This window comes from Mesocricetus auratus, unplaced genomic scaffold (genome assembly GCF_017639785.1).
Source record: "Mesocricetus auratus isolate SY011 unplaced genomic scaffold, BCM_Maur_2.0 Super-Scaffold_100676, whole genome shotgun sequence".
NCBI classification, from domain to species: domain Eukaryota; kingdom Metazoa; phylum Chordata; class Mammalia; order Rodentia; family Cricetidae; genus Mesocricetus; species Mesocricetus auratus.
The window spans coordinates 149,329,779-149,355,235 of NW_024429266.1; the positions used below are offsets into that span (position 1 = coordinate 149,329,779).

The window sequence follows — 25,457 nt, forward strand, 5'->3', positions numbered from 1 at the left end:
ATCATAGGATTGAATACAGATCAGGCATCAGAGCGACCTCGAGTGATCTAAAGGGATAACACCAATTGGCAAGCTAAGCAATAGTGGAGAGACCACCTTGAATGCCCATTCCTGATAATGAACTTGATGTCTATAACCATCCGGGAGCCTTCATCCTGTGACTGATGGAAGCAGAGGCAAACACACAATTAATCACTGAACTGAACCCAAGGAACCCAGTGACAGAGAGAGAGGAGTGATGAGCAAATTGGCAAAGAATGGGCTGGCAAAACCAGCAGAGACAGCTGATCTGAACAGGGGAGAGCTCTTGGACCCCAGACTGACAGTGGGAAGGCCAGCATGGGACTGATCTGGACCCCTCAAATGTGAGTGTCAGCGAGAAGGCCTGGGCAACCTATGGGGCCCTGAGCTGTGGATCAGTGTCTATCCCTGGTATACAAACAGTCTTCGTGTGCCTATAGCACAAAGAGGGATGCTCTCTCAGCCTGGACTCTTAGGGGAGTGCCTGGACCCTACCCAGAGTAAAATGACAGACTCTAGATATCCCCTATGTGGAAGGATTTGGCAATAGGGTGGGGGGGGGGGGGGAAGGGGAGGAGGGGAGGAGGGGAGGAGGGGAGGGAGAGGGAACTGGGATTGACATGTAAAACAAGCTATTTAAAATTAAAATAAAATTAAAAAAAATTAAAAAAAAAACTCAGAACTGTTGAAACTGAAAAACACAGTCACTCTAATTCTAAAATAACAATGTATTTTAAAAGGAAATAATGAGAATGTGAAATGAACAGAACATGTGGTGTAAGGACTCTGAGCATGCGGCATGGGGATGCATTGCACAGACACAGCTTGACCGTGGGATGGCAAGCAATGGAAACAGACTAGTTAGCACACGCTACTATAAACCCATGGTCTAAAGCTAAGGTTGCCACTTCAATGCATGAAAATATGAATGCGTAAAATTTTCATTTTCATAATTTTCAGAGTAGAAAAAATTTCTATTTTATAGAAAAATGTGAAAATACATACAATACAATGCCTAAACACAATCTAAAATTATCTTAATGGGCAGGTACAATAACTATTTCTAAAAGTATCTCTTTAAACTTAAGACATTAGATGAGCAGGTATTTAAGTCTGTGTGATTCCGTTTTTGAAGTCTGTATTCCCAGGTATTCAGGCCCTTGCATTAGTCAGCATGTCTACAAATAAAACATTTAATTCCCCGTTGTATCTTAAAAGCTCTGGCAGGGTTTACCAGAATGCACAGTTGGAAAGTGCAACCCAGTGGAGATGCAGTGAAGCACCCGACGTTAAGGCAGCAGTGTAGGAGGCTCTTAACAACAACAGCACAGCACCGCACAGCAGCACCCGGAGACGCACAGGGCTGCAATGCTACCTCAGGTCTGTCTTACCTGTAGCAGTTAGCCCCATACATGCAGGGCACCCTCCGCACCTTGCTTTCTTTTGAAGTGCCTAGAACTGAACCAGCCACTGTGTGCGAAGCATCAGGACCGGAGGGAGCAGGGCTGGACTCAGGGTGGAATCCTTGCAAAGGCTCGGGGAGTGACTTGCTTTGGACGCTTGAATGACTCTCAGGATGCCTCACTGTCTCACCCTCTTCATTTGCTGTTGCTTTGCTGATGGCTTTGTGGTTAGTGACCTCTCCAAGTTCCTCTATTGGAACTGCATGACTCAGTTCATTTATCTTCATGGTACCCATATCTGTGTCACTTAATGTGATCGAAGACAATGATTCTGGAACTTCCTGTAAAAGAAATCCAGAAAAAAACATCATTTAAAAAAGCAAACTTTAAAAAAAAAAAGAAGGAATATATAAATTAAAGCTTAAGAGAACAAAAAATACAAGTTCCATGATACAAAAAGCTTGTAACTTCAAGCCTCTAGCTTTGAAGATACTAAAGACACCATCTTCTGGTTCTAGTTTGAAAACTTTTTAACAATTTGTAATTCTTACAATATCAATTTATAGTTATGATACTCTATTTCATTGACACATAATCTAACTCAAAAAGCTCTTAAATGTCACTGTCCAACAACACTGTCCTTCTGATTTCTTAAAAATGACTGTGCCACTTACTTCTCTCTAAATAATGGTACTTTTCACATGACACAATGACCAAGCTGCTTCATGTCTACAGATAAATCCGCATGGGGGTATTCTATGACCGACTGGAGAAAGTAAGCAGCTTCCTTTGAGACGCTCTGATAATTGTCAGGTTAGCCAATCAAGCCCAACTACTGGCATCTTGTTAAGTGGAGAAAATAGACACTGCCCTCTGATACTGACCTTTTACACCCACAGATGACTGCAGTCTCACTTCTCATCAAAGGACTTCTTCTCACAGAAAACTACAACTGCTCAGAGTGAGGACAGCAGGTGACTGTGGAGAGTCCAACCTTACATGGGATACCTACCACACAGTCCCTGCACCAAGGGGCATGGAACACTGCACCCAAGGGTCAGTGGACGCTGCACCCAAGGCACAGGGAATGCTGCACCAAGGAGGTATTCTAATCACTGGGTGCCTTTTAATTTGTACTGGCCACCACCATAAACAGTAAGCCTCATCTTGAAACCAATTGCTTAAGTACTCCTCTTTCTGCGGCGTTGAAACACTGCTCATTTAAACATAAGCGTCCTTGTTAACCAAGCCACAGATATGAGGAGCACACACCAGACACAAAGATCCACAATCAGTCAAAACACATAGAACAGTGACAATGGAGTGTCCACACCCAATTCCTATGCCAAAGGCTCAGGGTAAGTCATGGAAGAGGGGACAGAAAGCTTTTAAGAGCTAAAAGACCACAACACCTGCTATAAGACATCTTCTAGACATGAGAAACCTCAACAATATGGTCTAAATGAGACCTGTATAATGAGAACACCATTTGATACACCAACATAGATGAAAGAAATTAAACAAAGCCCCACCCCTAGATAAAGACTACCAGCAGTCAACTCCTACTGAGAAAGAGAGAGAGAGAGAGAGAGACAGAGAGAGAGAGACAGAGAGAGAGAGAGAGAGAGAGAGAGAGAGAGAGAGAGAGAGAGAGAGAGAGAGAGAGAGAGAGAGAGATTCTGTTTGTCCTCTGATAGGTCATCCAATCCCAAAGGGGAAGCCTTAAACACATTCACACTTAAGCAACACGAGGTGGATTCAGTGGGTTGTGTGTGTGCATATGTGTTTAACAAGGATAATTAAAGAGGAGGAAGGGGTCATAAATTTAAGTGGGAGTGGGGGAAGGAGTAGAAATAATGTAAATACATACTCAAGTATGAAACTCTCAAAAAATTTAAATTAAAAAACTCTCATAGTCGAGTGCAGTCACACATACCTGTCATCAAAGTACTTGGGAGGTTGTGGCATAAGGATCAAGTTATGAGCCAACTTGAGTTACACAGAAAGACCATATCTGAAACAAACACATCTTTATATATGCATGTGTATGTATTTTCCTGTATAAATCCAGATGAAGATTTTGCAATGCTATAAAAGTCAGTACAATAATGGGAATGAAGGATGAGGCAAATTTCATTTTTAATAAATATGCTTCTGAATATCCTATTTGGCAATAAGCATGTGTTATTCTGCTATTTAAAATGAAAAATAAAGAGAGTGAAATTTATAACATCATAGTCGAATTCTCTGTAGTACTAAGAAACATAAAGAAGAATCTGTTTGTTAGAAACTAAACTTTAGTTCCTCACAAGAACATGTATAACGTTCTGACTTAGAGAGAAAGGAACATTAACAAACATCACAGGTGTCAGTACTGAAATCTAGGGGACTGCAGCTGAGAGAGATAGTGGGGCATGGTGGTGTGTATCTCTAACCCAGCACTCAGGGGTAGAGGCTGGGGAATCTCTTTAAATTTAAGACCAGCCGGCTGTACATTGTGAGTTACAGGACAGCTAGGGTCATGTAGAGACCTGAGACACACGCATCCCCAAAATCAAATGAGACACAAAAGTTGGAAATCATAACGTTCTTTATGGAACTCCATGCAATATTAATATATAGTAGCCTTGGCATTCAAGAATTTAACATTCTTGGTTTCAATTATTTATAAATGGTTCCAAAAATCCATTACACGCAGTAATTGTTAAGTTTGCTGACACATAAATTTGAACTGTGCCAATTCCAAAGCTCATGGGCTTAAGCAAGACAGTACCTGGGGTAGGAATGGGGGGAAGGGAACAGGAAAAACAGAAGTTGTACCCATGTTTCCAAGGAGAATGAGAGCTTCAGTTTTACTAAGCATCCCTCACTGCTTACTAAGATTTGATGGACATGTGAAGGATTAAGCATGGGTGGCTAGGGAGTCATGGTAACAATAGAAAAGATCACTTACTGTACAGGAGACCTTACATACCTGAGGCACTGACCATGCCCGTTTGGGGCGTGGACAGAGGGATATGAGAAAGGCAAGGGAAGTAAGGAGAAAAAGAAAGGGAAAGCTCTCTCTTGGATCCTGGCCGAGGTTCGGAGACCACAGAGCACTGACCCAATTCTCGGCTTTTCATGTAAGTCACTTCTTAATAAATATCCAACTACCTTTTCCCGGCATCCTCAGTGTGACTCGTTTCCCTTCACATTTTGGTTCACCCACCCACCTGCCACACTTGAGGTGAGGAAGATCAGAATGCACTCTTAAGACTACTAAAACTCAGAACGCACTCTTAAGACTACTAAAACTCAGAACGCACTCTTAAGACTACTAAAACTCAGAACACACTCTTAAGACTACTAAAACGAGCCTGGCGGTGGTGGTACACGCCTTTAATCCCAGCACTCGGGAGGCAGAGGCAGGCGGATCTCTGTGAGTTCAAGGCCGGGCTGGACCAACAGCCTCCAAAACAATACAGAGAAACCCTGTCTCGTAAAACCAAAAATAAAAAAGACTACTAAAACGTCCTATCAACTTGTCTAGTAAGCACTCCCTGCCCCTTAGCCGTCTGAGTTTTGATGTATTGAGATGGGTAGGATAAAGAACTGCCTCCTAACATAAATCCAGCAGGGTGGTTTGCTGTTTCCAAGATGATATTGGCAGGATGCCTGTGCTGATAAGTTGCCTAAAAGTCCTGGATCAATTCCATTAACATTCCTGGAAGAATAATGGAAAAATCCCAGCCCCATACCCAAGCCTCAGACTGATAGTTCAAGCACTAGCTAAATATTGCTTCCTAGGAAGTCTATGCCCTGAAACTGTAAACATAACAACTGAGATCCTACCTGTATGTTCTCTACCATAATTTCTCCCGACACGTTATCTATCTATCCCAGCTAGGAACATAGAACCTGTCTTTTATTCCGCATCCTTTCCCCAGATCCAGTGTGCAGACACTGAGCACTGAATTTTGCATCCTAGATGCTTCTCAAATCAGACGCCTCACTATCCTCAAGCGGCTCAAAGTCTCTGCATTCCTTAATCGTGCCAACATGACCATCATTTCCCTCCCTTATCTCGGAGATTTTACTTTGTCTCTTCCAATCTCTTTCTAGAGAGCTAAAAGAACCTCGGTGGTCAATACATTCTCAGTCTCTCCTCCTGTGAAGGTCTCCACTGCTGGCTTCAATTTTAAATGAATACCCTTCCAAATTTTTAAGGACAACAGTTGACTCACTGTCCCTTATTCAAAAGGCTTAGGACCAGAAATGCTTACGATTTCTGAGTTTGGGAGTATTTGTAAAGGTTTACAGAGGAGCATCAATATCTGAAACTATCCAGAGACCCAAGTGAGTTGAGAATCTTGTCAGGATGCAAAATGTCAGACATTGAGGCATTTTAATTTTTTTTTTTTACTTTTGGATTAAGGATTCTCACGCTGTATTTGTTTTCTCCCTTGTTTTCATACTTAACCTATCATCTACCTAGAACCTTGTAACTTTCTATGACCAAAAAGTATAACAGAAATGACGAGTTCTAGTCTTGGGTCTTAAAAGACTTGGTGGCTTTTAATTTTACCCTCTTGGAATCCAGCTGTCAGGTAAAGGTATTTAGTCTAACTAGCTAATGGTAAGTGGAGGGAGGAAGGCCCAGTCAGCTTCCAGATATCCCATCAACCCTTGTAGAGGCACCATTCATGACAGCAAAGTCACTTAGGATGAACCCACCACTGCTAATACCAAAAATGTGTCATAAAATAAGTATCCAACCAAGTCCAGCCAACTCACAGAATTTGTATGAAACTTAAGTCATTACTGTGCTAAGTGATTAGGTGTTGGGTTTGCTTTGACCACAGCAAGAGACAAATAATAATTTTATGACAGTCTTCTACAGGAGTTGTTTTGGTTGTGCTTCCATTTGCTGACTGTGACAGGTCTAATTAGATTATGTAAGAGAAGTTCTATTGTCTTAGTCTCTGTGCTGTTGGAACAGAGTATCACAGCCCAGGTCATTTATAAACGACAAAATGTACTCTTTCATTTTGAGTTCTGGAGAGGCCATGGTAAGGTTACTCTGTCCTCATAGGGCAGAAGGGAAGAAAGGACAAACGTGTTTCGATATGACAGAGGAACAGCAGGATGTGCACTTGTGTCCTCTTGTGACAGAAAGGCAAAAAGAGTATACCAGCTCCTGTGGACTTTTCTAGCAACTTCAGTCTACTCATGAGCGTGGAGCCTACTAAGCAAGCACTTGCTAATGCTACTGCATGGGGAGAGTAAGCTTCAGCAGAGTTTTTAGAGGACACAAAATGTCTAAACCACAGCAGTAACCTTTTCATTGATTCAAGAGTCCTCACTTTGGCCATAAGCTGGACAGATACATAAGCTGTAAGGACTACAGAAGACCCGTGAGGACTGACAAAACCCTGGACTATGAGAACAATTAACTTCATGAAGAAAAGAATGCTAGCCAGAAAACTCGCCCATAGCCTACTGTGCTCAGTGGAAACCACTGTACACAAAAGCACCTACTCTGTCCACCAGAGTTTCCTAGCAGTGTGGCCTTGGACTTCAGCTCCCCCAGGTGCTGAAGGATAACGTATCAATAGTTATCCTTGAAGGCATGTTCAAATCCCAGGAGTACATTAAGGCACTAATTGTACACAGGCTGTGGATTAAATGAGTCAAATTTCAGGAAAGAGGCCAGAAGGGATTTCTGCCCCTTATTTCCACTTCCGTTTCCAATCTTTTGTAAGAAAATGCCTACTCTACAGTCCTGGACAGTTGCTCTGAGGTCTTGTAAGGCACCTCTACATATCAGACTAGATAGGCCGGCCAACTTTTTGTTTTCTCTCAACATGAACTTGGCTCCCTGTTCTTCACTATGCTAGCCCTTCGATACCGACTACTCTCTAGGGATAACAACTAAGACAGAAACAGGGCAGGCATGGAGGGTCAGCTTCACCAGGTCTGGCTTGGGGGTTCAGGTTCAGCCATGTTCTCTGGCTCAACTTTTCTAGAGCCCAGCACAGAGGTTATGAGAGTTTGGACCTTTTTTCTACTAAAACAAAGAGAGGTAAAGCTCCCTCAAGACCCTCATGGGAAGAACAATTGACCAAGCAGAGTCTGTAGCCCCTCCTGTATATATTATACTCTCTTGATCTCATCAAAACCTCAAAAACGTCTTAACTAACTTGGATCTGCTTACAACTTCTCTCCCACCTATTAGCTAAGAAGACATTTCTTAAAGTCTTATAATTATCAAACTTAGTCAGGTTGAAATATATTAAACATATATATTAGATTCTCTATGAAACTAATTTCTTGTAAAATACGCAAAGTGAATCGATACATTCACCGTTCAAAATATATGAAGACTAAAAGTTTGTATAATACAAGTTGCATTTTAATAAGATTTAAAGGCAAATATATATGAGCCAGAATTCATCTCGTTTTGATTTATTATAATTGACCCCATCAGTAAGCAAAGATGCTGAGTCTTAGAGACTGGATCCACTTCTCTAGCTGGGAGAGGTGCTAGGGAGAGTCTGCTCTCTCCCTGAGGGAAGAAGTGGGAGTGAAGGTAGTTGCTGGTATTCAATGACGCAGTATACCCTCCACCAGGGAAGACCAGCCTGGCTTCCTGAGACTAAGAGACCCACGGAGCTCAGTCAGCTGCCAAACCACCATGAAAACTGTCACCTTCAGTTACCACTGTCAAAGGAAGAAAAAGGCCTGGACTTTCTGTGCTGGGGCCACCTCTATTGTTTCCTGTTAAGATGCATCGGTATATACAAATCCTGTGCAAGCTCAGGATACACAGAATCTGGCTAGAGGGAGAAGGTGAGCATGATCTTCCCACTAACTAAGGCATTTGGTAACTTCTGGGAAAGGGAGTCAGTTTTCTTCAATGATGTGACCCCTGGTAGATCAGTCACATACCCAGGCAGTCATCACTCTGAAGACCAGTTATGCAACACAAAGTGAACTTGATGGGACTTGGAGGGAGAGGAAAACTCAGGTAAGTAGGTAAGAGTAGAATGATAAAGAGGGTAGTTCCCAGAGGTTAAATAAAATTATTGATTTTTTTAAAGTCTGGTTTATGTTAATAAAATGTGCTACAACTTCCAAGTTAAAAAAATGAAAACTTCATGTAATAGACAGTTCTCATTTCTTTCTAAATATCTGACATTAAGAAATGTCAATTCTAAGCCAGGCGTTGGTGGCACAAGCCTTTAATCCCAGCACTTGGGAGGCAGAGGCAGGCGGATCTCTGTAAGTTCGAGGCCAGCCTGGTCAAGTTCCAGGACAACTTCCAAAGCAATACAGAGAAATCCTGTCTTGAAAAAGAAAAAAAGAAGAAGAAAAGAAAGAAATGTCAATTCTGCCAAACTATTCCAAAGCATTCTAGAGGATTGGTACAAACTGAGAGGAATGAAAGGTCTGCACATGCTCTGAGAGTCCCAGCAGAGTGATCCTGTGGCACTGTGAGGACCCCTCTGCCATGTGTTCTCCTCAACGTTCTCACAGTGGTCACATGAAGTCCACATATGACAGCAACCAGGCATTCAGAATACAGGCTGAACCAAGAGGTCTCCACCTTTTTCTACTCTGAAATATTATGCTACAATGCAAAGTCTCCCTCCATATTAAAAATTAACTTCAACAAAAAAAATTAAAAAGGAGGGCAAGAAATATGGACCAGCAGTTAAGAACACTGACTGTTCTTCCAGAGGACCCAGGCTCAATTCCCAGCACCCACATAGCATCTCACAAGTATCTATAACTCTAGTTCCAGGAGATCCAGCATCCTCTTACAAAAATAGATAGGCAGAGAGACAGACAGACAGATAGGCAGACAGAGAGAGCAAGTTTATAGCTATATAAATGCAAAAAGGGGGCAGCTTAGTTTGATAAATTGATAAATTGAGCACATGATTTATTTCTATCACTTCTTATGCAAAGGGCTGAAAAGAAGTGATTCCTGTCTCAAATACCAGATAAAGAAAATAAACAACACGTATTTAGTCACCTTGGATGAAACAACCAGTCCTTCTTGATCAGAACTTTTACATTTTTTCCCAGGATCCTGTTCTGCTGACATATTTTCCAAATTTCCTGGTGAAATTAATCTCTTTCTTCCATGCTGTTCTTTGTTTACTGGGGTTTTATCTTCGCAGGTTCCTTGTTTTCCACTCCTCTGGATAGCATCCTTATCTAACATGCACACAAACACGCACATACAAAGAACAAGAAGAAAATTACTTCCTGAATCTTCAAAGGTCAATACTCCACATGACTAAAAAGGATAAACTAGCAAGTGACTCGCAGGCCGAGAAACGGCTCAGTGGCTAAAATAATTTGTTATGCAAGCTTAAGGATCTGAGTTTGAATATACAGCATCAACACAAGAAAAAGCTCTGTGGGCCTGTAATCCCAGAACTCAGGCGTGGGGACAAAGACAAAGATCATGTGGGGTCGATGCCAGCCAGAGAAGCCAAACCCAGGGAGCTTCAGACTCAGTAAGAGACCCTATCTTAAGGGATTGTAGCCCAGAGTGATAGAAATGGACACCTGAAAAATCAAAATTACATTTACAGTAATGTCCACTGGGAAACACTCATTTACAAATCTCAAACAGCACTAAGCAGCATAGTGGCCAAGAACTCCAAGTCCAGAGTGCACCAGGCTCAGACACACTGGATCCACTTTAACTGTTTTACTGAAACTCTGAATCTTGTTTGTATCTACAAAATGGAATGTGGTGATATTTTGTTTATGATCTAACAAATAAAGCTTGCCTGAAGATCAGAGTGCAAAGCTAACTACACTAGTTAGCCATAGAGGCCAGGCAATAGTAGTACACACCATTAATCCCAGCAGCCACACTCGTTAGCCACAGAGGCCAGGCAGTGGTGGCACACACCTTTAATTCCAGCACTCAGGAGACAGAAGTAGATGCATCTCTGTTAGTTCAAGGCCACCCTGAGCTACAGGAAATTGATGGAGTCTAGAAGAGAACTCTTAAGGGTGATCCCAGCACTTAAGAGTGACACGCTTTAAACCCAGCACTAAGGTGGTGGAAACAGGAGTGATATGGCTGGGTGGAGACAGGAATATAAGGTGGGAGAAGACAAGAGAGAAATGCAATCTGAGGCAGCCGGAGTGCAGTCTGAGGTTGGGTGGAGACCTGCAATCGGATTCAATCTGAGGATTTGTGGAGACGGGGTCACTCTTTCAGTCTAAGATAGAAGTAAGAGCTAGTAGCTGGCCACTTTGCTTCTCTGATCTTTAGCTTTAACCCCAGTATCTGTCTCCAAGTTTTTATTATTCATGCTACAGTAGAGGACTATAGGGTATCTACTATGGCTACTCAACTCTGCCTCATAACAAACAGTAGCTATTAGATACAGACAGATGAGCATGGCTGTATTCCAATACAAGTTTACTCACCAAAACAGGCAACGGTCAGATGTGGCCTATGGCCATCAGTCTCTTAACCTAAATCTGAAGGACACCCAAAGGGCTTAAAGCAGTTCAGGGAATAAATGTCAATAGAACACGGGCTGCAGGGAGTAAAGGAAGCCCTGAGTGAATATGTGTTGTTGACTGCAATGTCTCAGCCCATGGGAGTGGCAAAGCTTCCACAGGAGTCAGAGTGTGGATACTGACGATGTGTACAGAAAACATCTATCATAGTTTTCTCCCTCTGGATATTAATGGCCTGAAGATCACTCCTACGGAGACAGCTCTACTGAGATTACCTAAGCCTGCCTCCTTGTTCAGCTACATGTTTAGCTGTATGTTATAAATCTGCCTCCTATTCAGCTGTATGACTCCTTGCCCTGTTCAACTATATATACACTACATAGATATTCAACTACACACACACACACACAAGCACACACAACAGGCATGCTGAGCTTCCAGAGTGCTGCAGTTTTTCTATCAGAGCCAAGTTTACTCAACTCAAGATTTTTTGTGTTTCTGTGTGTCCATGTGTTTATATTGTCTTCATTTCTCCTCACCATCCCAATCGGGTTCATCCCTGAGGCTGTGTAAGCATTCAGCAATAAAACACAAAAAATAAATGACCCAGAGACTAATATTTGGGTTCACACTTCAAGCTTTAATATCAGAAAAGCAAAGCAGCCGGCCACTAGCTCTCACCTTTAGCTCTGGCTGAAAAGATTGATCCACGCATGAGCTCTTCACCAAGTCTCAAACTGCTGCTTCTCCTCAGTGTAAAAAGCCTCCTACTGAATACTGAAGACCCTGCTTCTATCTTTTATACCACTCTAGTGCTATCATTAAAGGCATGTGATCTGTTATTCTTTTAAACTGATTAAATCTCATGTAACCCTGGGTTGCCTTGAACTCAGAAAGACTCATCTATCTCTTAATCCTGAGTCCTAGGATTAAAGGTGGGTACCACCACCTCCTAAATTCTTGCTGCTGGGATTAAAGTGTGAACCAGGCTTCTATGGTTTGTGGCTAACTTTGATTTCTGAATCCTCAGGTAAGCTTTAATAAATCATAAATAATAAATCACCACACAGCAACTGTCTATATAGAACTATCAATCACATCAAAATAGTAGTAATATACAGTAGAACACTAGGTGGAGCTCAGAGAACCCTGCAGCAGAGGGTAGGAAGGGTTATAGGAGGCAGAGGGGTCAAGAACGCCACAAGAAAACCCACAGAACCAACTAATCTTGGCTCATAGGGGCTCCCAGAGACTGAACTGACAACCAAGGAGCCTGCATAGACCTGACCTAGGCACTCTGCATGCACGTTATGGTGCACAGCTGAGTCCTACAGTGGAGCAGGAACTTTCTCTGACTCTTTTGCCTACTTTTGGGACCCTTTTCCTCCTACTGGGTTACCTCATCCAGCCTTAATATAAGGGGAGGAACTTAATCTTATTGCAACTTGATATACCATGTTTGGTTGATATCCCTGGGAGGCCTGCCCTTTTCTGAAGGGAAATGGAGGAGTGGAACTGGAGAAGACGGGAGGTAGGAGGAAGGACTGCAAGGAGAAGAGGGAGGGGAAGCTTCAGTAGGGATATGTTATATGAGAGAAGAAATAAATAAATAAGTGACTGGATGGATAGATAGATAGATAGATAGATAGATAGATAGATAGATATGAAATAATGGCTACCCAGCAGAAAGACATAAATCACTGAGGTGTCTGCCATGACAGTAAGCTGGGCCAAACGAATGTCCTTAAATCTCACTGCACACATACTGTGTACCTGGCATTATCTTATTTAACTATTTTTAAATATTTGGTTGTGATGCCCTTTTACCTCAGATGAGACACCAACAGCTCACCTGAGGATATGTATTAACAGCTCATCTGAGGATATATATTAACAGTGTATCTAACAATAACAGAGGAACACTACATGCTCAACAAGGTATCAGTGGACAGATGGTTTGACAAATGCCATAAAGTAACAGCTTATGTTTTGAATTATATTCCATACACATCTAAAAGTAAATCTTAGGTAAGCAGGCATAGCAGACCCCAACTGCAACTCCAGCACTCGGGGGACTGAGGCAGGGACATAACATGTGTAAGATCATGTCTCAAAATAAATAGAGAGAGAGAGAGAGAACAGAATTTAAAGTCCCAGGTTAACCCATACCATGTGCAACCACCTCTATACTTATTTTCTCAGAAAAACCTTTAAACTGTCTTTAATGTTTCCTTGAAACTCAACATTAGCAAAAAAAAAAAAAAAAAAAAAACCTACCTACACCCTTAGCAGGTGCTGAAAGGTTCTGATCACTTAAGCTTTCTGCTAACATCCAAGCTGGGAGGATTCTTTTCCTCTGGGCGGGTTGCAGCTGGTGCTCACAGATGTCCCCACGTGCACCTGCAGAGGACTGAAACAGCACCCATACAGTAATTCCTAAAGTAAGTTTGCAAAATGATTCCCTAAAGAAAATTACCATTAACAGAGCTACCCACAACTGTAGACTCAACTAGTTAAATTTCTGACAAGAAATTCATTACCTATTGGTTTGTATCAGTCTAATGGGACATTCTCTACAGACTTAAAAACAACAAAAGCAGACCAATGCTGCGGGCATTATAATATGCATGATTTCTGTTGTCTTTCCGTGAGATGAAGACCATCTTAGGAAGGTGCTTCTTAAGTTTCTCACCATAGACTATGGTGGTACACTTGGCCTTGGTTATTTCGGGACTAGGTTTCTCACCATGGGCTCTATGGCGGTACACCTGCCCTTGGTTATTTCGGGGCTAAGTTTCTCACCATGGGCTCTATGGCGGTACACCTGCCCTTGGTTATTTCGGGGCTTCCTTGCAGCTGTGAAGTTCCAGTTGTCTTATCAGGTAAATTGATTACAGGGGACTTCTGCATCTCACTCAACACATCATCTTCATCAAGTATTTGACTGTTCCTATAAAATAAAACAGAACTTTGTTTACTATCTTTACAACACTTCTGATGGCAACCTTGAGGCTGTTCAGTTCTATGCTCAAGACTTCTCAGTGGGGTATTGGGCTCCTTTTGTCAAACTTAAAAAAACTAAAAACAGTTTATAGTAAAATGTTTCCCCCCCCCTCTGGCCACATATTTTATCACATCATACATTAGTCTTTAAAAGTCCTGGGCCAGAGTAGGAGAGATGAATCAGTGGTTAAGGACTTAGGTTTAGGTCCCAGTACCCATATGATGACTCACAACCATCTGTTACTCCAGGTCCAATACCCTCTTCTGGTCTCTGCAGCCAGAGGCACACATATGAAGCATATATATGGTGTACACACATACACCCAGGCAAACACACACATAACATGAAAATAAATAGACCTTTAAAACTGAAGATGAGAGATTTCAGAAATGTATACTGAAGTCTGATTCGTAGATTTGAAATGTTCTTTTAGTAGCTTCAAAGTAAGGAATGATAAATTTCAAAGGCAGACTTGAATTTCAATGGCAGGAACTATATCCCATATCAAGATTATCCCATATTTGTTTACTAACTCAAAGGTTGACAGACATTTGGCTTGTTTTCTCACTTAGTCTATTACAAATGATGTCACTGTGAGCATCAATGTATAAGCTTTCATGTGAACACATGTTTTCAATTTGGGGATGCCAGGACAAACAGCTGCTTTTATTTTTAAAAGTCTAAAAACTTATCAGAATATGCCTCACAACACCACACAGTATATGAGAGTTCTGGTTTCTCCATATGTTAACATCAACATTTACCAATGTCTTTGGTTTTAGCTGCCTAGTAGCTTAATGTGCATTTTTTTCAAATTCTTAAAAGTATCTCATTGTGGACTTGACCTAAATTTCCAAGTGACTAATGATGCTATCTTTTCATGTTTGGAAATATTTATTCTAATCAGTTGCACATTTTAAAACTGACTTTGTGTTGTTGAGTTAGAACTGCTTATATATTCTAGACATAAATATACTATAGTCATATATGATGTATGAATTTTTGTAATTCACTTGTCCTTTTTGTTTCTTGGCTGTGCTCTTATAAGCACATGTTTTCAAATGGAAGGAAATCCAATTTCTCTAATGCTCCTGCCTTTGCTGTTGCTTTGATGTTAGACTAGTGAAGCCATTACCTGAAGCAGGAGGTAAAGGTGTATACCTACACTCTCCCTCTTCATATTTAGGTCACCTGAAGCAGGAGGTAAAGGTGTATACCTACGCTCTCCCTCTTCGTATTTAGGACGCCTGAAGCAGAAGGTAAAGGTGTATACCTACACTCTCCCTCTTCATATTTAGGTCTCTGATCCATTTTGATTCTTATGTGATGTAAAGTGAAAGTCTAACTTCACTTTTTCATGAGGATATCTGCTGTTCCAGACTGTCTGGACGATTGACTTCACCCTGTTTAATCAGTATTGATGTCCCTGTCAGAAGTAAAGACCATGAACGTAAGGGCTAATTTCTGAACCCTCAACTCCACTGTCTTTATGCCAGGACCACACTGTCTTGATTTCACAGCAGGTTTTGAAATTTGGAAATGTGAGTTCTTCATTAATATTCTTCATATTTAAGTTTGTTTTGGCAGTTATCTCTAAGGGTTCAAAATATATTCTAAATTATGTTCAAATATGCTACTTGCTTTTATATCTTTAATACAAAATATGCTACTAATACAAATCAACTGATTTTAAAATAATTACAAATGCATTTTTACTTTCCTTTTCATTTTTCTTTAATTAAAGATAAATTATTTTTATATAATATAGTCTGATTATGTTTTTCCTCCCTCAACTCCTCCATCATCCTCCCAGCTCCTCTCCCATCAAAATCCATACCCTGTCTGTAATTACAAATGAATTTTAAGGTTATTTGTTGTTACATTACAATGAGATTTGCCCAGGTTTTAATGAGGATCTCTCCTTCCCTCTTTTTCTCTCTTCCTCCCTCCCTCCCTCCCTTCCTTCTCTCTCCCCCTTCCTCCCTCTTTCTTTCCAATCTGTGACTATTCCAGGCTGACTTTCCCATTCCCCGAGTATTTTCACAGTGAGTGCAGCCAGGCACTCTGGTTGAGTGGTGGGTAGTCTGGAAGAGCATCATTCTGGAAGAGCTGGCTCGAATCTAGAATCTAGGCCTATTATGTAACCCTAGGCAAGTCTCAAACCTTCTCTGTCTTCCTTCAACTGCAACACAGATAGGCTATTGCTATGAATCCCTCACACTCATTGCTATGAAGATTTCAGTGTTCAAATATATGAAACTTATGTCATATTTAACAGTGGAGATGTGTTTGGCTGTTGCTTTTACTTCCCTTCCTTTGTCCTCTAGTCTACATTCTATACAAATACTTAGGTGACTAACTGCAAAACAATCTTTCTTTAAAACCTAGACCATCTTGCAACTCTCAGATAACATCAAAAACCATGACATCCCTCCTTATCCTGTATCTGTAAATTAATTAACACAGAGCATGTGAATTGCCAGAATGGGTAACCTGCAGAAAAAAGTAATATGCTTGTCTAAAGGAATTAGCCCTAGGAGTTGCTAGCTTCCAGTTAGGAAAAAAAGACAAAGAAAATGTCCATGGTTAATGGTGGAGATACTGTCTTAAGACCTTGTCCAGCCAGCAGTGGTGGCACACATCTTTAATCCCAGCACTCAGGAGGCAGAGGCAGGAGGCTCTCTGAGTTTGAAGTCAGCCTGGGCTACAGAGCAAATTCCAGGACAGCTAGGGCTACACAGAGAAACCCTGTCTCAAAAACCAAAAAGAAAAGAAAAACCAACAACAAACAAAAACAAGACAAATCCTTGTCCAGCACATGGTCTTCCCACCGCTGCCCATATACCTCTCCTCTCCATCTCTATATAAGCCCTTCCCTATACTTAGGTCCCCAAGATGGTCTTCTGGGGAGAAGAAAGCTTCCTCCACATTTTAGGCTGATGACTCTTAGCTCTTTTCTACCATGTATCAGTTTTTCAGTGTGAGCAGATGAACACAAGACTGATAACAACAATCTTACATTTTTGTTGTGGTAGGCAATGCAAAGTAGAGATAATTCTAACATACATGAAAACCTCAATGATATCAAGAAATACCTAATGTATATGTCAATATTTACACTTAATTCTATAGTCCTAGTGTTTGAACTCTGTCATTTCTTCAGTTCTCCTACTCTGTACTTTATGATGTTCTTATTAGGTAAGTCAGTGATACAAATCAGAATAACTTAACATTTTAATAAAGCTAAAAATTCAAGGAAACATGTAGTTAGTTTTGTTTGGTGGAAACATTAGGAATACAAAGGTCAAGGACAGCACACATTGAAGCAAACCACAAGGCATATATGTCCAAAGCCAAATGTTTTCCAGAAACACAAATTATGTGGCTACTATAGCCCAAATATGACTCAAGCCTTGGATGATTTTCACTGAAGCATTTGTAAAGGTGGAGGAGGCAGATACAAACACCATTACTCACTCTCATTTCACCAGGCAGGCTTACCGTAAAGTGCACTCCATTTCCTCTTCAGCTTGTGTAGAGAAAACACGGAAAGAGTACTTGTTGAGTAACAAGGAAAAGCTATCCCCAGGATTCAACCAGCACCACGAATGTGTCTTCATTGGCAAGAGCTGGCTCTTATCAGAGGACTGATGGAAACACAGATTCGCATGGATCTAACCAATAAAGAATACAGTGATGCACCAGGATTGTGAAAAATACAACTAAATATGAAATGATCCACAATTTTGTTATCAAAATAATTAAGTACAAAATTATACTTGAAAGTTTAGTAAGCCTGGCACCTAATACCATAACAATTTACATGTAAAAAGGGTTCGACCTCCTGTTTCTGATGGAATCCAAGATAACAAGAAAAATCATTAATTGATTAGTTAAATAAACTACTCAATGGATAAGAAAGATGAAAAAATAATTCTCAATATGGGAAGGATCCCTACTGTTTACCCAAAGTGTACAAATTCCCTGTCAATAGTATTTCTTTGCTAGTTATTGTCTCCTAATAATTTATGACACAATTGAACAAGTGAAAAACCATGAGGCAGGAGATGGTGATCAAATATCTCAAGCATAACTGTTTTCTTTCTAGCTGTCTTGAAGAATAATTTTACTTTTAAATAAAATCCCTTCCATGAATATCATTTAGATTGAAATCACAAGTAATTAACACATATCAAGGACAAAACTATTACTGCATTAATCATTTTAGATTACATTTTTCCACTGACTGCCTCCATATTAGCAAAGATAATTAGTTTCCTCAAAAGTAATTTTTAAAATATCTACTGAAAGACACTTCAAAATTTGCAAATAGGAACTGGTGAGAAGTCTTAACAGGTAAAGATGTCTGCCACCACACCTGAGGACTAACCAGTGGGAGGAGAGAACCAACTTCAGCAAGCTGTCCTGTGCTCTCTACACATACATGTATACACACACACACACACACACACACACAAACACACACACGCACATGCACACACATACACACACATGTAATTAAAAATCTTAAATATAATCAAGGTAAAACTGGCTGTTTCTGTAAGTCAAATAGCCAATTGTTTTATAATTACTATTAGGTTTTTAAATAAAGAAGCCTTACCAGGCGGTGGTGGTGCACACCTTTAATCCCAGCACTAGGGAGGCAGAGGCAGGAGGATCTCTGTGAGTTCGAGGCCAGGCTGGTCCGACAGCCTCCAAAACAATACAGAAAAACCCTGTCTTGTAAAACCAAAAAAAAAAAAAAAAAGACGCCTTACTATATGATAACACAATCTATGGTAATGCAAACAAAACAATATAAAATCTGTGATTTTTTTCAATAAAGTCTAATACAGAATAATTCCCTGTGACTTCTTCCTCTATTACATCATGCTGAATTATTGTTTTCTAGAGAAATCAACAATTTCCCTAATATACCAACTTAATCACTCAGCATTTTTTATTGATCAGCCATTTAAATATACGTATGTATGTTGTATGTTTGTATGTATGTATATATTTGTACACATACATATCACTGCCTAAGAATGGAGAATATCATCATTTATGCAATAACATTTTCCAAAGAATTACAAAAGCTTGGTTTAAAAACATCAAATGATCAGGCAGTTACCAAATCTACAACACACAGCCAAGCACCCCATCACACACACACAGCTCTGCCATCATTGTTGTGGAAAAACTGAAAAGTCAGATCTAGTGAGACACCTGGGAATTCTTAAGGAGGGAATTAGATTTTATTTAAAAAAAATCTTTCCCACATTAAGACTGGGGAAAATTATTACATTGCAGGGAGTTAGGACTCTAAATAGTTCTAAAATGGAAGACTTGAAAATGGAAAAAATAAATGAAGGGATAACTAATTTAGCTGAGATGGACATAATGTCGATTATAATTATTATCAGTTTGGTAATTTATATCTTACCTTTAGAAAGTGGTTTGATAACTGTGCCAAGTATGAAAAAATGACTGATAAAATGCAAGCCTTAGAAAGACCTACAAATTAATAAAAATATTCACAGACAGAGGAATTTAGAGCAGAACCAACTGCACTACTGTATGATGAAACTGAAGAGGAATGGCCCAGGATCATTAGAAAACCAACCTTAGTTTATCCAGTTATCACAGGAGAACAACCACCAGATAATAGGTACCCCAAGACAGAATGTCATAAGAAATATGTTAATAGCAAAGGTTTGAAGAAAGATTTTTCTGTCTCTTGGCAACAAGCCAAAGAAATTTTAAGGAAATGTCCTATTTGTTCTTCATATACCAAATTCTATTGCCAAAGCCAAAAGGTACTCAAAGAAATGAAATTTGGCAAAAGTGTTTCATTTTGCAGTGTTTGGAAAATTAAAGTATGGGCACCACACCATGGATACTTTTTCAGGATTTCAATTGGCAACTACTTTGAGTCTTGAAAAGACTGATTCTATAATTACACATTTATTAGAAAATACATATTATGAGAAAACCTGTACAAAATAAGAATGAATGCTCCAGCATGTCTCAAGTAAAAAGAAAGTTTTTTGCATATACAACAAAAGCATACAATAGGTATACCACACAATCCTACAGAACAAGTAGTTATAGAAAGATCAAATCAAACTCTACAAGATATGCTTAATAAAGAGAAAGGGGTAATAAAGATCCCCAGAGATATATTACACAATCCTGCATTATCTTTAAACTTTTTAATGCTACTGAGAAAGGAACAACAGCTGTAGAGAGACATTTGCTAGTAGAAAAAAACTACTTTAAAGATGTGTTGACCTCAGAATGGAAACCAGGATGTGTTATATTGGGGAAGAGGTTTTGCTTTTGTTTCCACAGAAAAGCTATAGATACCATCAAGATTGCTAAGGATTATATTCAAACAGGAAAGACCTCTTGATTTGGAGAGGCGATAGTTCATCAAATAGCATGACCATTCAATCTGAACTAACTTATAAGACTAACAAATGCTTTTTATTTGATTGGATAGAACCTGCCAAAAAAGGGAAGTCCCCAAAGTTAGGGTTGGGGCATCCAACTATGGACATTAGAAGAAAGACAAATCATCAAGAGAAAAATGTCCTAAGAAAAAGAGTAAACTGACCTATTGATATATCACATCTCTAACAGGACAGAATTTCATAAATCTTCCCAAATGTTTATTTCTGTTGTTCTGTACAGACATATAAGGCAAATGGTATTTTTGTAGTTCCAATTCAATTAAAAATTAAAGCTGGCTTTGGAGCTGGAGCATGGCTCTCTCCTTCTCTAAACCAAAACATGTTTGTTAAAGAAAAATCCAAAATCTGTCTCATGTCAGAAAAGCCACCTGGTATGTCACAGAAGAAAACCAAAATTAATGGACTATTCTATTGTCACTAACCTCATAATCCTTTGGTTTTATTTTGACTATTTAAAACTTTCCTTAAGGTGTAAATATTATACCAAAATTTATAAGATTATTGTATATCTATATATGTACTTTTTGTCATGATATTAATGACATATACTATATTAATAATTCTAGGAATAGGCACATCTAGCTTCCTGTATGTGATTTCAGGCTTGAGTCTGAAGCAAGTAACTAGGAAGTAAGTTTGTGTGCCCGAGATATATTTAATAGATTTTGGTCCTTTAACCTCTGGGAGATCTGCCACATATGACATTTGAAATGTTGGTTTTCTGCAGTGTACTACAACCATTCCTGCCAGTGACCTTTGAGGTCTCCAAGAAGATGATGGGGCTGTACAATGATGATTCCACCTGGATTTGTGGTAACATCACTAAGCTGACAAATACCACCCAAAGATCAGCTTTGCACTACAAACTGCTCAGGGAAATTTCAAGGTGGCTAGCTGAGAGGTCCAGTCCAGAGAAGCCCTGCACTTGCCCATCACACTGAGACTAGACAACAGCTAGCTCTCCCATGACTTGACCATTATCCCGGTTTACTCAGGATCCCCAAAGATGCTGTCACCCAGGACAGCAGGAAGTAATTTTAAGAACATGATACCTTCCTGTCTCCAACCCACCATCTGCTTGCCCTTTTCGGACTCTCCTGGCCTGGGGACTGCACCCAGCAGACCAAGCCATCCAGAGTCTGCCTACATTTGGGTGCTAGTCCACCTCCATTCACAAGAAGAGGTGAGTCGAGGCCTGTTTCCAGCCCTTTTTTTCTGCTTGCCCTTTTCAGACTCTCCTGGCCCAGGGACTGCACGGGGGGAGGGTGGGGAGACACTATTCCAGTGGACCAAGCAATCCAGAGTCTGCCTACATCATGGTGCTAGCCTTGCCTCCACCCATGGGAAGAGGAGATTCATTGGAGTATTGAACCTGCTTGCACCCAGCAGACGAGAACCTTGGACGGGTAACCACCAGGAGAGAGAGAGATCCCACTGTCACCCACTAGAAGAAGGGATGGGAAGATGACAGTATAAGAACGCATTCAACAACAGAAAGACCAATATGATACCACCAGAGTCTAGGGACTCTACACCAGCAAGACCTGAGCATCCCAACACACATGAAGCAGAAGAGAATGACCTTAAAAACAACTTTATCAAGATGATAGAGACCATCAAAGATGAAATGAGAAAATCCCTTAAAGAAATGGAAAAAAACAAACAAAAAATTCAAGGAATGGAAGAAAAGACAAACCAAAAAAATTGCAAGAAATAAACAAATCTCTTTTAAAAAAAACAAGGTTTGCTATGTTTCCAATTATGTGGTCGATTTTAGAGAAGGAGCTGAGAAGAAGGTATATTCTTTTGTGTTTGGATAGAATATTCTACAGATGTTTGTTAAACCCAATTGGGTCATGACTTGTATTAGTTCTTTTGTTTCTTTGTTAAGTTTCTGTCTGGTGGTCCTGTCCAGGGGTGAGAGTGGTTTGTTGAAGTCTCCCACTATAAGTGTGTGATGTTTTATGTGTGATTTGAGCATTAGCAACATTTCTTTTAGGAATGTGGGTGCCTTTGTATTTGGGGCATTGATGTTCAGCATTGAGACTTCATCTTAATGGACTTTTCCTGTGATGAATACAAAATGTCCTTCTTCATCTCTTTTGATTGATTTTAGTTTGAAGTCTAATTTGTTAGATACTAGGATGGCTATACCAGCTTGTTTCTTGGGTCCATTTGATTGGAAAATCTTTCCCCAACCCTTTACTCTGAGGTAACATCTGTCTTTGACGTTAAGATGTGTTTCTTATATGCAGCAGAAGGATGGATTCTGTCTTCCATACACTGGAAACATAGCAAGCCTCCACAGATACAAAAAAAATTGGAATAACCACCTGTATCTTTTCAGACCACCACGCTTTAAAGTTAGAATTCAACAACAACACAAATCTCAGAAACCCAACAAACTCATGTAAACTGAACAAAGTGCAATTTCACCATCCCTGGGTCAAGGAAGAAATAAAAAAGAAATTAAAAACTTCCTAGAATTCAATGAGAATGAAGACACAACATACCCAAACTTATGGGACACTTTGAAAGAAATGCTGAGAGGAAAGTTCATAGCACTAAATGCTCACATGAAGAAACTGGAGAATAGTCACACTAGAGAATTAACAGCACAGCTGAAAGCTCTAGAACACAAAGAAGCAAACTCACCCAGGAAGAGTAGAGGCCAGGAAATCATCAAATTGAGAGCAGAAATCAATAAAATAGAAACTAGGAAAACAATACAAAAAAAAATCAATGTAACAAAGAGTTGGTTCTTTGAGAAAAATCAATGAGATAGACAAACCTTTATCCAAACTAACCAAAAGGCAGAGCAAGAGCATGTAAATTAACAAAATCAGAAATGAAAAGGGGGACATAACAACAGACACTGAGGAAATCCAGAGAATCATCAGGTCATACTTTGAAAACCTGTACTCCACAAAATTCGAAAATTTAAAGGAAATGGACAATTTTCTGGAGATATATCACTCACCAAAATTAAATCAAGAACAGGTAAGCAATCTAAACAGACTCATAACCCCTAATGAAATAGAAGCAGTCACCAAAAGTCTCCCAACAAAAAAAAAGCCCAGATGGCTTCAGTGCAGAATTCTACCAGAAATTCAAAGGAGAGCTAATTTCAATACTCCTCAAAGTGTTCCAAAGAATAGAAGCAGGAGGTTCACTGCCAAACTCTTTCTACAAGGTTACAATTACCTTGGTACCCAAGTCCCACAAAGACACAAGTAAGAAAGAGAAGTACAGAACAATACTGCTCATGAACATTGATGCAAAAATACTCAATAAAATACTGGCAAATAGAATTCAAGAAAACATCAGAAGAATCGTCCACCATGATCAAGTAGGCTTCATTCCAGGGATGCAAGGATGGTTCAACATACAAAAATCTATCAATGTGATTTAGCATATAGACAAACTGCAAAGGAAAAAACACATGATCATCTCACTCAATGCTGAAAAAGCCTTTAACAAAACCCAGCACCCTCATGATAAAGGTTCTGGAGAGATCAGGGATAACAGGAACATACCTGAACATAATAAAAGCAAAATACTAAACCAACAGGTAACATCAAATTAAATGGAGAGAAACTCAACACAGTTCCTCTAAAATCAGGAACAAGACAGGACTGTCCACTCTCTGCATATTTCCTCAATATCATACTTAAAGTTCTAGCTAAAGCAATAAGACAACAAAAGGAGATCAAGAAGATAAAAACTGGGAAGAAAGAAGCCAAACTTTCACTAATTGCAGATGATATGTTAGTTTACATAAGTGACCTGAAAAACTCTACTCAGGAATTCCTAGAACTGATGAACACCTTCAGCAAAGCGGCAGGATACAAGATTAACTGAAAAAAATCAGTAGCCCTATTATAAACAAACGATAAATGGGCTGAGAAAGAAATCAGAGAAATATCACCCTTTACAATAGTCCAGAACAACATTAAATATCTGAAGATAATGCTAACCAAACAAGTGAAAAACCTGTATTGCAAGAATTTTGAGTCTTTAAAGAAAGAAATTAAAGAAGATACCAGAAAATAGAAAGACCTCCCCATGCTCTTGGATAGGTGGGATCAATACTGTAAAAATGGCCATCTTGCCAAAAGCAATCTACAGATGCAATGCAATATCATAATACTGGCACAAATCTTCACAGACATTGAAAGAAAAATAATCAACTTTCTATGGAAAAGCAAAAGACCCAGGATAGCCAAAACAACCCTATACAATAAAGGAACTTCCAGACGCATCACCATCCTTGACTTCAAGCTCTGTTATAGAGCTATAGTCCTGAAAACAGCTTGGTATTGGCACAAAAATAGACAGGTAAACCAATGGAATCAAATTGAGAACCCTGATATTAACTCACACAATTATGAACACTTGATTTTTGACAAAGAAGCTAAAATTATACAATTGGAAAAAGAAAGCATCTTCAACAAATGGTTCTGGCATAACTGGATAGTGGCATGTAGAAGACTGCAGATAGATCCATGTCTATTGCCATGCACAAAACTTAAGTCCAAATGGGTCAAAGACCTCAATATAAATCCAGCCACACTGAAACTCTTAGAAGAGAAAGTGGGAGGTATCCTTGAATGAATTGGTACAGGAGACTGCTTCCTGAACATAACACCAGTAGCACAGACACTGAGGTCAACAATTAATACATGGGACCTCCTGAAACTGAGAAGCTTCTGTAAGGCAAAGGACACAGTCAGCAAGACAAAAAAGGCAGCCCACAGAATGGGAAAAGATATTCACTAACACCACATCTGACAGAGGGCTGATCTCCAAAATTTACAAAGAACTCAAGAAGCAAGTCTCCAAAACACCAAAGGATCCAATTAAAAAGCGGGGTACAGAACTAAATAGAGAATTTTCAATAGAGGAGTCTAAAATGGCTGAGAGACACTTGGGAAAGTGATCAACACCCTTAGCCATTAGGGAAATAAAAATCAAAACAATTCTGAGATACCATCTCACTCCTGTCAGAATGGCTAAAATCAAAAACACCAATGACAGTTTATGCTGGAGAGGATGTGGAGAGAGGGGAATACTCCT

General features: G+C 39.8%; 1 protein-coding gene across 3 annotated transcripts in view; it reads right to left on the minus strand.

The window, feature by feature from the left end:
- Nucleotides 1–25,457, minus strand: part of LOC101829606 (aprataxin and PNK-like factor) — a 59,737-nt gene that overhangs the window by 28,693 nt on the left and 5,587 nt on the right. For 2 of the 3 annotated variants that reach the window (XM_040738281.1, XM_040738283.1), the window contains exons 3-7: nucleotides 17,407–17,579; nucleotides 13,704–13,851; nucleotides 13,179–13,311; nucleotides 9,445–9,629; nucleotides 1,413–1,765 (exon numbers count right to left, since the gene is read on the minus strand). In XM_040738281.1, the coding sequence (XP_040594215.1) occupies nucleotides 1,413–1,765; nucleotides 9,445–9,629; nucleotides 13,179–13,311; nucleotides 13,704–13,851; nucleotides 17,407–17,579 (992 nt within the window). The remainder of the gene's footprint in view (nucleotides 1–1,412; nucleotides 1,766–9,444; nucleotides 9,630–13,178; nucleotides 13,312–13,703; nucleotides 13,852–17,406; nucleotides 17,580–25,457) is intronic. The other variant, XM_040738282.1, reaches the window with a different exon arrangement.